Raw genomic sequence first — 12,368 nt, 5'->3', positions numbered from 1 at the left:
AAGTCCCAGCGCTGGCCCCTGGAGCCACGGCTGTTCGATTTGCTACAAAATCTTTCCCCAGAAGGCGCCAGCGTCGCTTTAAGAGGAAAAATAATTTCAAACAACTCTTCTCCACCACTACCACTCCCCTCCCGGCTTTTTCCCCGGCCGCCCGCTGCGCGACCTCTTGGGCTCTGACCCCGGGGGCCGCAGCCTAAGACCGCCCGAAAACGTGTCCCAGCTCCTGGCGCCTGGTCTCTCCGCCTCAGACTAGTTATTGGTTCCCGGAACAAAAATCCCGGGATTGGGGACGGGCCGAGTTTCTCTTCTCCCAATCTTCCCGATCATTCTCTACCTCTCAGATACAGAATTCTGGGGAGCAAAACTTGGGGGAGGCGGATGGAAGGGGCACGCAAGCACGAAATGTTTTTACCTTTCTGCTTCCCTTCCTCCTTTCTTCCTCTTCCTCCCCTGCCTCCATTCCCATTGCATCCCACCTCCGGACCCCAGTAACCGTGGCTTGCCGTTCCTTCTCGAGATCCTGGGCTTCGGGGACTTGCGGCGCTCCTCGGCTGGTTTCGTCCCCAGCTCACCCGTGCTCTCTACTGACCTTCGGTCTTAGGGCCAGCTGGGACTGAAGCTGCCAGCGGCGATCGGCGATCGGGGAGGAAAGCAACGTGCTAAGGAAGGGGATAGGGGATAGAGAGGACTGAAACCCACACTAGAGCCCAGGCTCCCCACCTCCATCTTCCACCTTTTCTTGCATAGATTCCCTCCCCTCACCCTACCTGGTCAGGCCAACAAACCGAGCGGGGAAACCGAGTTGCAGAGAAGAAAGTGGGACAAATGTTGGTGTCATGCGCCTCCGCCTCCTTCCTACGAGAGAGGTCGGGAACCCAGCCCCTTGGGGCCCCGGTAGGGGATGAAGTGTCTTTGGAAGTTCGGTCCAGCCCCGGGGAGCCCGGGCTATTGGTCCCGGGTGCGGAGGGGGTGAGAGGGCTGAGGGTCTTTTCCTTCTCGGATTATTAAAAAGTTCATTTCCTGGCGAATCAGGTGACGTCAGGGGCCCGGCGTCTCAGTGGCGGGGCCGCCGGGCCGGGAGAAGCCGCCTCCAGTTACCCAATTACGGACTGTCAATCCTGCGGCCGCCCCCTCCCCTCCCCCTTTCCCCTCCCCCTCCCCCTTCTCCTCCCCTAACCCTTGGAGAAGGCTAAAGAAGCCGGGCTCCGCGACCCGCTCCGCCCCCCACCGCCCCCCACCCCAGTTTAGGGGCTCTGCTACCCTGTCCTCCATGCACCCTCCCCTCTTAGAACACCCTTCTCTGGCAGCTATTCCGTGCCCACCTAGACCTTAATGTGAGTAGGGTCTTCTTCTCGGGTTAAAAAGATGCGTGTTTTATGTTATCCTAACTCTCATATCCCGGGGAGAGGATCTTTCTACCTTAGGAGATTTAAGCAAACAACCCAAAGGAAAGTGGTAACCACTGATTTCCCGCTAGCATTCTGCAGGCACCTGTTCCTGGGTGTTTGTCAAATAGAGGTCACCTAGTCACCAGAACCCTCCGCTCTCAGCCCCAACCATGGGTGTCGGCTTCCTTCACTCCTCTAATACATTGCTTGGTAGAAGTGGCCCGGAGAAGTCCCCTGGCTTGCACTTCTCACTTCCAAAAAGACGAGATTCCAAAAGCAGGGACCGTTCTTCTAAACCAGCCTTGTAACTGGATGGCTGGTAACGAGCGTCTGATCTGTCTTCCACAAAGATTTTGCCCCATGGTGACAATTCCCACGGTCATGTCTAAACTCTCTAACCACACTAGATGGGGTGGGCATCTTGCCTCCGCTTCCACCAGGGTGGGTAGGCCTATCTGTGCTGCAGACCTGTAATAGTGGCTTGGAGTCTTTAGCCTGAACTCAGAGAGGAGGAGATGAGAAAATGGAGAGGAATGGTGCCTATGTGCAAAGAGATGCCCATGGCAGTTCAGAGACTAGCTAGGTAACTGGCAAAGTTGGGGCTAGGGAAGAGAAAAAGAAGTGAATCCCGAAGTACTTATGTCCTCCCCAAGCACTTTTCCTAGGGATTGGATACGCCTCTGGGCCCTGGGGCAAGACGACCGTTGGGGCCCCCAGGAAATACCGCCTCAACCCAGACCAACCCAGCCCGACCGGCGTCTCCCTTTGCGCCAGTCACCAGGGGCTGGCCTGCTGGCCTGCCTTCGGGTCTGTGAAATCTGGGCCTTGGTGGTGGGTACACCCTCTTTAAACACACACACACACACACACACACACACACACACACACGCGCGCCACCCTCTCCTGCTTGGCCAGGTCCACCTAGAGGCCCGTAGCGACTTAAGTGCCCCAAACCAAGCCACAACTACCCAGGGGCGACATTTGTTCCCGCCCCTCAGTTGCCCTGGTCATCACCCTCCCACCCCCTAGGCAGCAGCTGCTTTCACATGTCCCCCACCCCACCCCACCCTCTACGGCGCCTTAACCTGAGCGAAAGTGAGAGGGGGAGGGGAGTTAGGGGGCATAGGGGAGGGGGAGGGTTTTTTGAGGGCGGGTGGGGGAGGTTGGGCTCCTCTCCCTTTGGCGGGTTAGTCTCTTCAAGATATTTGGAGTAAATTAGAAGCTTGGAGTTTCTGGGGTCTAGCCAATGGCAGCCGGAGGCAGGGCAGCGGACGCCGCTGATTGGCTGGCTGGAGCTTCTTAGCCGTGCGCGTCCCCCTATGTCCACTGAAGGGAGTCCTGCTGGCGCCAGGGCCGCCGACGATGATGCTGTGGGGATGTTACAAAAAAGGCGAGAGTCAGTGGAGTTTGCTTTCTGAGTAAGAACCTCTCTCCCTCCTCTCAGTCCAGCCTCCCCCTCCTCTCTCTTCCTCCTCTTTCAGTTTACACCCTTTCCCCGGCGCTGGCCCCCCAGCCGTCGTCCCCAAACCTGCCGCCTTTCCACCCCCTCCTCCGCAACCCTGCGCTTCGTTTACAGCTGGGATTAAATTCTCTCTGAGGCGCCAGGGAAGGGTGGTTTGATCAGCGCTCCGGGCTTCCCAGTCTCCTTTCTGGCCTCGTCGGGGCATGGTTTTTGGTTCTTGCCTGGTGTTTTAAAACTTATTTCTTCTTTCTCTCCCTTTCCCTCCCGCCCTATGTTAGTGTGGATTCAAGGTATTTTAGTTTTTTAATTAAGCTTCACTTTTCTTTCGCTTTAAGCCTTCATCCCAGGCGGGTAGGAGGACTCGATTTCTCAACTTTTTTTTTTGGGGGGGGGGGTACTTCGTTCCTGATTTTTAGAAAGTTATCTCTAAGGCTTGTCCCATTCAGGGAAGGTCAGAACCCTGGACTGTACCAGAGCCCCGTTGTAGAGGGGGAAAAAAAAAGTGGACGCTCCGGGAAGACTAAGGGATTTGTTTTGTCCTGATTTCGGACTAGGGTAAAGAGTCTCAGTCCCTTAGCTGCTGAGGACTTTTGGCTCTAACTAGTGTCTCCTTCCACTCTTCCCCCCCACCCTCGCAGGTGGTGCGTGTGGGTTTCGAGCTCTACACTCCACTCGGTTTCCCGATAGAGGCAACCACTTTCTACTCCGGCGCCGGAGACCCCGACAGCAGCGCAGCCCCGCTGACTCAGCTCTCTACTTTGCTGGAGGCAGTATCCCTGACCCCTCCACTCCAGTGACCGAAGACTCTCGGACTCAGGCGGCCACTGGGAGGGCCAAGAGTGGGGCCTGAGGGCACCATGGAGGTGGCGCCGGACCAGCCCCGCTGGATGGCCCATCACGCAGTGCTCAACGCGCAGCATCCGGACTCGCACCACCCGGGCCTGGCGCACAACTACATGGAACCCGCGCAGCTGCTGCCCCCAGATGAGGTGGATGTGTTCTTCAATCATCTGGACTCACAGGGCAACCCTTACTACGCCAATTCGGCCCATGCCCGAGCGAGAGTCTCCTACAGCCAGGCACACGGTAAATTCCTGGGGGCCAGAGAGGGCGAGGGCCAAGGGGAAAGGCTGGGGTGGGGGGGTTGGGGTGTGGAGTGTGAAAGTGACTCTGGCCGGCCGGCTTCCTAGTTAGTTTCACTGGCTGTGTGTCTGGGAGAGAGGAAAAAGGGGAAGTAGATTTAACCCTAGAAAGACGACGAAGGGGAGGGGGACATCGGGAAGGGGGGAGTGGAGAGGTGGGTGGGGACGCAGGGCGGCCGAGGAGCTGGGCATATAACTAGAAACTAGACACGTCCGTTTCCCGGATGTGAAATCAAAACGAATCGAAATCGCTAATAATTTTGGGGGCTGGGCGGCCAGAGGGAGCAGCGGGACCGGGAGAGGTGGGGGGAAAGGGGCCTCTCTCTCTCTCTGTCTGTCACCTCTCTTGCCGCTTCCCTCCGGCTGCTCTGGGCTCTTGAGAGGCTTTGCTCAGAGGGGAGTTGTTGGGGAGAGGTAGCGGTTTCATTCCCTGGCTTTGCTTCGCTTTCCCACTCGGTCCCCCTATCTCACTCCAGCGCGTTGTCCCCTCTTCTCCCTCCCCCCTCCCCCCCCCCCCGCCAGATAGTCTCTAAGACTAATAACTGAATCTCCTTCGATAGGATTGGAAGGGAAGTGTGATTTTTGTGTGTTTGAGTGTGGTTGTACTTTTGTGTGTGAGCGCAGAAGCCGGGTTTCCGCCGTTCTCTACTGGAGTCCCTCGCCCTAGCTTCTTTCTTCCACTGTAACCCTCGGCCCTTTCTCACCTCCTTGGGCGTTTCCTAAAGTGGCTTTCTGGGGCCTCGGGATATCTCCCTGCACTGTCTATGATTTCTGTCCCCATCGATGGCTGCCTCCCCCTCTACAGCGCGCCTGACTGGGAGCCAGATGTGCCGGCCTCACCTTCTGCACAGCCCCGGAATCCCGTGGCTGGATAGCGGCAAAGCGGCGCTGTCGGCGGCTGCGGCCCACCACCACAACCCCTGGACCGTGAGCCCCTTCTCCAAGGCACCCCTGCACCCATCGGCAGCTGGTGGCCCGGGCACGCTCTCGGTGTACCCTGGCGGAGGCAGCGGCGCCAGCGGTGGCGGCTCGGTCTCCTCTCTCACGCCCGCTTCACACTCGGGGTCTCACCTCTTCGGCTTCCCCCCGACCCCGCCCAAAGAGGTGTCCCCGGACCCCAGCGCCAGCAGCGCGGCCTCGCCAGCTTCGTCATCGGCTGGAGGGGTCCGGCCAGAGGACAAGGACGGCGTCAAATACCAAGTGACACTGTCTGATGGTTTGAAGATGGAGAGCGGCAGCCCCCTGCGGAGCAGCCTGGCTTCCATGAGCGGGCAGCCATCCACGCACCACCCTATCCCCACATACCCCTCCTATGTGCCCGCTGCCCACGACTACAGCGGCAACCTCTTCCACCCAGGCGGTTTCCTGGGCGGCCCCGCCTCCAGCTTCACCCCCAAGCAGCGCAGTAAGGCCCGCTCCTGCTCAGGTAAGCCTTCTTCTCTTCCTAGCCCTCCCCTGACCTCCCCGCCCCCACCCCTTCTCTAGCTGCAGGCAGCCCTGGCGCCACCGACTGGGGGGTGGAGATGGGGCATTTGGCGCCTGGAAGGCTTTGCCTGGTTGGAGGTGTAGAGGAGACTTGGAGTTCTTTCGAAGCCGAGGGATAGCCTGGGCACAAATGTTGTTTGGAATGAAGGGAGAGTTGGTCAGAGTTTCAAACTAGGGACCCTCAAACATGCACCTCCGACTAGAATCCCAGTGCCTGGACACTCTGCGGCCTTAACAAAGGGCAGCTCTTAAAAGGCACCTTTTTTCCAAGTGAAAATGACCTCTAAGAGAGTGGCGTAAGATGAGCCGCAATCTCAACCCTCTTTCCTCTCATTCGTGCCCTGAATGAGTTTCCATGTTTTAATGCTTTCGTTTTAGACGGGAGCTGAGTTGCCTGCCCCAAACTCCCAATCTCTTAGAGTCCAGTTAAAAAGTTCCCAGCAGAGCCCCTGTTGGTTCCTCCAGAATCCCGAGTATGATCTAATGTGCCTCTGCGCCCCCAGGCTCCTAAATGATTCCTAAGTCAAGTCAGTCTGATCTGAGAGCACTTCCAATATCTTTTGCGGTCTACCCTTCACTTCCATTGGAAAGTCTCTAGGTCCTTTTCTAAAGCAATCAAATCTTCACCCCAATGTGCGGTGGTATAGTCCAAGCCGTGTGGAAGAGCTTAGGGTCTACATTTAGGGAACACTGTTAGGGACTCCCCCATTGGGCCAGGCCCAGAGTTGGAAGAGCTGATCATACCAAACTTTAAAGGAAAAAGAGGCTCAGCTTCCTGAGATCCCTCTTCAGGCCTCTTCTTTTTCCTTCTGAAATTCCTTGAGACCTTTCCACCCTTCCTTTAAAGTTGGAGAGAAAGTGGCCTTGAAGTGGTTTTTTTTTTAAGTCTCTGAATCCCCAGCTAGCCTTTTGGACCCCAGAGGCATTTCGGGGAGTTCTAAGCCCAGCCCTATTTGCATAAACTGTATTTGAGGGAATTTCTCCTGGTCCAGATCTCACTGCTTCTTGTTCCTAGCTTCATGACCTAGGAAGGCTTTAGAGTTCCCAGAGAAATTCTCCTGTTGGCAATTGTTCTGTCATTGAATCAGACCCGAGCTGGACTTCAGCTGGGTCCTCCCTCTTCCACCAGGGATTCTGGATAAGGATCCCGACTTAGATTGTAATCATTTGAGAGTGGTGGTTTTTTTTTTGGGGGGGGGGGAGGGACGGACACTTTCTCCCAGTAGATTTTAAATTTTTATTTGGACTTAGTTATTTTATTAATGGTCAAATTTAGGGTATTGAATTCTAAAACCAAATAAGAGATATATTTGTCCTGAATTTGTGAGTCATTGGACACAGGGAACTTCTTGTGTGGAAATTCCCTCCATTGATGTAAGGCTTTGTGCCAACAAGTCCACAACTATGATTTATATTTTATATATGCCTTTATTTTGCTATGATTCTTCTTAGAGAGAAATTAAAGAGGATTCCAATATTGAGCTCAGAGCCATGGGGTGGAAGAAGGGAAGGTATAAGGAAGTGGAGAATAAAATTATTGATAGAGAAACTGGAGGAAATAATGGAAAGAGGGGCCAGAGAGAAATGGGCAGAGATGGCATGACTATATAGCTATTTGGGAATGTTAGTGGAAATGCCATTTCTCAGAAGAACTTTTTCTTTGCATGTCTAAATGACTCCCAATTTTGTGGGAAATGTTCTGCTTTTCTCCTGTCTCCCATTTGGTCTCATACCTAAGATGATGATATTGGGTTTATGTTGCCTTAAAGCTTAACTTTTAGGCAGGAACAATGTTCCCTGAATCCTGGGAGGTTCCACACTCCCCCTGCCATATCCCTGGGAAAGTTGGGGTTAATGCCCTGGGGTAATTTCCTGGACCAAGGACAACAGTAAAAAGCTTTTGTGAATTTGTTTTTAAAGAAAGACACCCAGTGTCTCCGTGTTTCCATTTAGAAGGCCGAGAGTGTGTGAACTGCGGGGCCACAGCTACCCCACTCTGGAGAAGAGATGGCACTGGGCACTACTTGTGTAACGCCTGTGGGCTCTACCACAAAATGAATGGGCAAAACCGGCCACTCATCAAACCCAAACGGAGACTGGTAGGTAGCTAGCTCCAAGGCTCACTCTGGTGGGGATGGCTGAGGACCTAAAGCTGAACTATTCAGCTCGGGGAAGGACGGCTAGATTATGGATGTGTGTGGGGAGGATCGCTGGGAGGTCAAAGGGCTGGAATCTGCCCTAAGGATTGTCACAGGAGTCAGTGCCAGGAGAAGAAAGTAGAGCTAGAGAAGTGTCCAGTGTAAAATTGCTTTGCAGAGTTAAAAAATTCAGATATTAGAGCTAAAGAGTAATCAGAGTCCTGGAATCCTAAATTGAAATCTAAGCCAACCCTAGCATTTTTGCATGTGAAGAAACTGAGTCCTGGAGGGCAAATGACTCCAAGAGTCTCCTAAAATCAGGTCTTTTGGACTTTCCTATCAGTTTTCCTTCCATTCCACCATACTAATCTGTCGTCCTCCACCCTCCCCCATTATGATTAAGATCACAGCCCCAGTAAACTAAGAGCCAGAGGCTGAGAAACCAGTTATTGGCAGAGCAGACATTGTTTGGCTCATTTTAAAAAGCATTTATTTATCTAGCTGGTTTGGGGGAAGCTCTTTGGCCATGAAAGAGTTACTGTGGCTAGCAACCCCCCTCCCCCCCAGTCCCAGGAGACCTCCATGGGGTCCAACTCCCTGTCCTCTATTTCACTTTTAAAAATAGGGCCATGAAGCCATTTTCTCTCATAGCCCAGGGCAGCCCTCACTCTGGTTCCCAACAGGGCACACAATTCCTGGTGCTTATTTAAAACACACACACTCACAGACAAACCCTAACCACCAAAAAAACCTTCCCTTTATTATTTTTTCCATGGAGTCACCTATACTGTGTATTTTCATTTGAGTGATTTTTTTTTAAATGCCCTTTCTAAGCTCCTGGCCAGAGTTTCCTATCCGGACATCTGCAGGCTGAAGATAAGGAAACTTAGTGTATCTGTATCCGGACTCTGCAAGCTTTGAGAGTGTCTCCTAGGCTGGGCTTTGCCTCTTGCTGGGCTGTTTTGAAATTTCTAATACCCTCCGCTCTGCAAATAATGTGTAAAATGCTAAGAATAATAAATATATTTTTTCAGGGAGATGTGATTTACGAGGCCTAAATCGTTTTGCCGTTTTGGGGACATTTTCTTTCCCCCTCCTGGAGCCAGGGGATGGGAGGCTGGAGGGCGAAGGTGGGGGAGGGACCTAGGTCCACTGTCCCGAACAGCCAGTGAGTCAGAATTTCAGCTATGCAGCTGCTTAATTAGCCGCTTTTCCTCCTGAAAAGCAGAGGAAGGAGGGATCTGAGAGTACCCCGGGCCGGCCACCGTCCCCTGCCAATACTTTGTGAGTTCAGGGTGAGGGCCCTGTGTGGAGCTGGGGTGGCCTGCAGCCGCAGTCAGGCTAATGGCGTTGAATACAGAGAAGTATTTGCAAATAAGCCCCTGGCCTCTCAGCCCAGCAGCTTGTGCTGGAAGATTCCAGCCTGGTTCACTGAGAGGGGATGGGGGAACCCGTTCTGTCAGTTTTTCTCCTGGCCTGTGGCTGGCTGGGAGGTTGGGATAGGAGGGGTGGTGGGAAGAGATCTTGTTTTCTGAGCTGACGACTGGGGGGGGGAGGGGGGGACAGTGATATTCCTTACTTGTCTTTCCAGGGCAAATCTGAATTTCCAGACTGGGAAATTTCTCCCTTGCCCCTTCTCTCCCCATCCCCCTGGTCAGCAGCACCCTCAGGCTGGGGTGTGGGCAGGCAGCCATTTTTCACATTATTCTCTGATACTAATTGCCTCTGCCCTTTTCATCCCCCTCCCTCCAGTTTGGAACATTTGGGTTCCCCTCCTAGCATTGCTGCTGGCTTCCTATTTGACCTTCCTCAGGTCACTTCTCCTTTCTTGCCTTTAGGTTTCTGCCCTGTAAAATGAGAGGTTGGGTGACTAGGTGTTCACTTTTCTTATCGCTGAAATTCTGGGATTCTCTTGAGGGAGGTCAGTTGCTGTCACCTAGCTTGAGGGTCTGAGCCCAGGGCTTAGACTTTAGGCTAGATTTAGAACCTCAGACCTGTAGAAGTGAAGGCACTTTGTGCCTCTCCCTTCAATTTCAGGGGCAACCTTCTTGCCCATTCTGGTGCCCGTCTCTTCCTTCTTTTCTAGATAGGGCAGCTCCCCTGGGCCCCAGGGATGCTCAGGAGTCCTCCTTTTTCTTTCCTACCTGGGGTGGTGGTAGTGATAGTTCCTTGCTAATTGCACTCCCTTCTATCAGTTTGGGCAGTCCATGGGTCGAGATTAGGATTGAGGGGAGGGAGGATGCCGAGCCCATGTCAGTGAGTTTACATTTTGAGATGGTAATTGAGTTGGGGAGGCCCATGGCATGGCCTGGGTTTTACTGTTGTTCAGTCTTTCTAGCTGTACATGGATGACATTTCTTTTAGGCTGCCTGACAGAAGCAGGGCACGGCTGGTAAGAGAAAGGAGTTCAGGGGTTGGGATAGGATCGAGTTGGTATGACTGAATTGGCTAATCGTGTTCTCCAAAGTTAAGGGCTGAGGAGAGGTACATTAGCCAGAATGAGAGCGAGTGTGGGGGATCTGGGTCCTACCTAGTAACTCCTCTGCCACCGCCGAAAGTATATTGTGTGATTTTGGACAAGACATTTCCTCGGTCTGGGCTTTGACCTGGAGAATGAGGTTGGATCAAATGATGTCCAATTTAGGTCTCCTCCACCTATGAGATTTTATGAGTAATTCTCTAGAATTCTAACTCTTTCCTCCTCCAGCGGGATGGTGTTTGGGTTTAAAGGAGTTTGACTGTGTCCTTAATGATGGGAGTAGCTTGAGAGCCAGGATAGCTGGGCTTCCTCTCCTTCACCATCTATCCCTCTTCCCTCCCCCCAGTCGGCAGCCAGGAGAGCTGGGACCTGTTGTGCCAATTGCCAGACAACCACCACCACCTTATGGCGCCGAAACGCTAACGGGGACCCCGTCTGCAATGCCTGTGGCCTCTACTACAAACTGCACAATGTGAGTGTGCCCCACCCCTGTCCGCCCCTTCCCCCTCCCAAGGGACCCCAGGCCATTCTTTGCTGATGGAAGAGTGATGCTGCCTCCTAAGCCTGACAATGCTTGCCTCCTCCGCTTGGCTTGGGAAGCCATCAGGAGGAACCCAGGCCCCGCATTTTCCTCCTCCCCCCAATAGTAAAAGGTTGAGACCAGAGAAGCTGCCTACAGGCAGAATTAGTAGTGGTCTGAGGGGCATCTGTGGTGGAAAGGAAAAACTGTTTTGATCTTTTTAGAAGGACCTAAGAGCAAATCCTTCCCCCCAACCCCCACCCCTGCTTTCCTCCGTGACCTTGGACAAGCATCTCTATAAAGTCCTCGACTCTTAAAAAAAAAAAAAAATTCCTGCAATTCAAAAACAAACTAATTGGAAAGGACTGCAGTTGTTATGATCCACTTGAACTCTGGGGATGTGAGAAGGGCCACTTTTGGACCCCGGGGAAAGTAAAGCTTCATGATGGGGGGTAAGAACTGCCCAATCGTAGGCTGTCTCATTCCGTCCTCCCCTCATTTAAGAGGATCATGCTGTTTAATGAGATGATAAGAAAGAACAAGAACCCAAACTCATCCATCTTTGCTGAGGATCCAAAGTGGTTACCAGGTCGGGACTGTAGGAGGGAGTCAAGATAAATCTAACCCAGACCATCGTCTGTGGAGGGGGGTAGGAGATTCGGCTGTCGGAGCACAGCATGATAATGCCATTATCTCACAGGTGAATCGGCCACTGACCATGAAGAAGGAGGGTATCCAGACCCGCAATCGGAAGATGTCTAACAAATCCAAGAAGAGCAAGAAGGGTGCTGAGTGCTTTGAGGAACTGTCCAAATGCATGCAGGAGAAGTCCTCCCCCTTCAGTGCTGCAGCCCTGGCCAGCCACATGGCCCCCATGGGTCACCTTCCACCCTTCAGCCACTCGGGACACATCCTGCCCACACCTACTCCCATCCACCCTTCTTCCAGCATCTCTTTTGGACACCCCCACCCATCCAGCATGGTGACTGCCATGGGCTAAGGGCAGCAGCCAGGGTGCGGGGCCTCACCCAGGACATGGACAGACAGGATGGATGGATGGATGGATGGATGGATGGACAGACCTCGATGTCAGGGTGTGAGTGGGGGGGAGGGGCTGAAAGCAGGAGAGTGCCTGGGGTGGGGAGAGGCAGGGATTAAGGCTCCAGAAGGGGCTTGAATTCTGGTTAAGGCAGTGATGGGCAGCCACCCCTCCCTCTCCCTCAGGGATAACAACTGAGAAGACATTGCCTGTGTCATTCCCACTGATGGGACTGGCAGTCCTGGCTTGGGGCTCAGCAAAGCCTCTTCCCTCCCTTATTCATTCCCATAGCCCTCCATGCCTGTCCTCCTCCCCCTCTGGCCTCTCTGCTATTACTGTGAATCTCATAAACTGGTCTGAGAAGGCTGGCCAGATTTCTGTCTTGGACGCTTGTTTGGGGGGTATAGGACAACTTTATAAAAAAGAAAGGGGGAAAATGAACCTTCATTGTTAGAAAAACAAAGATGGATAAAGGTAGAAAAAAATAATTTATTTTGTTCTTGTTTCTAGCAAGGACTTCTGGGGTTTTGCAAGGGTCTCAGCCATTGCTGCAAGAGCCCTTCCCCTCCTGACCTCCATGTTTTGTGCCCCCTAGCCCCTTTGGGGGGGGGGGAATGTAGTCTCATTTGAAAAAACACTGACCAACTGGAAACCTGCCTCATTTGGTCTAACAACCCAGCCCATTAGCTTTATGGGAAGGGCACTTCTACCTCCC

The 12,368-nt window shown here is 53.2% G+C and overlaps 1 protein-coding gene across 1 annotated transcript; it reads left to right on the top strand.

Moving 5' to 3' along the window:
* Window positions 1-3,707: 3,707 nt before the first annotated feature.
* On the top strand, window positions 3,708-11,641 carry GATA2 (GATA binding protein 2). Its single transcript, XM_044656881.1, has 5 exons — window positions 3,708-3,936; window positions 4,798-5,418; window positions 7,431-7,576; window positions 10,441-10,566; window positions 11,315-11,641. The coding sequence occupies exons 1-5, from the start codon at window positions 3,708-3,710 to the stop codon at window positions 11,612-11,614; spliced, it is 1,422 nt and encodes a 473-aa protein (XP_044512816.1). The 3' UTR covers window positions 11,615-11,641.
* The last annotated feature ends 727 nt before the right edge of the window (window positions 11,642-12,368 follow it).

Source organism: Gracilinanus agilis, chromosome 1, assembly GCF_016433145.1.
Source record: "Gracilinanus agilis isolate LMUSP501 chromosome 1, AgileGrace, whole genome shotgun sequence".
Lineage (NCBI taxonomy): Eukaryota > Metazoa > Chordata > Mammalia > Didelphimorphia > Didelphidae > Gracilinanus > Gracilinanus agilis.
The sequence above is the reverse complement of the archived record's forward strand: the minus strand, read 5'-3'. Positions and strand labels throughout refer to the sequence as shown.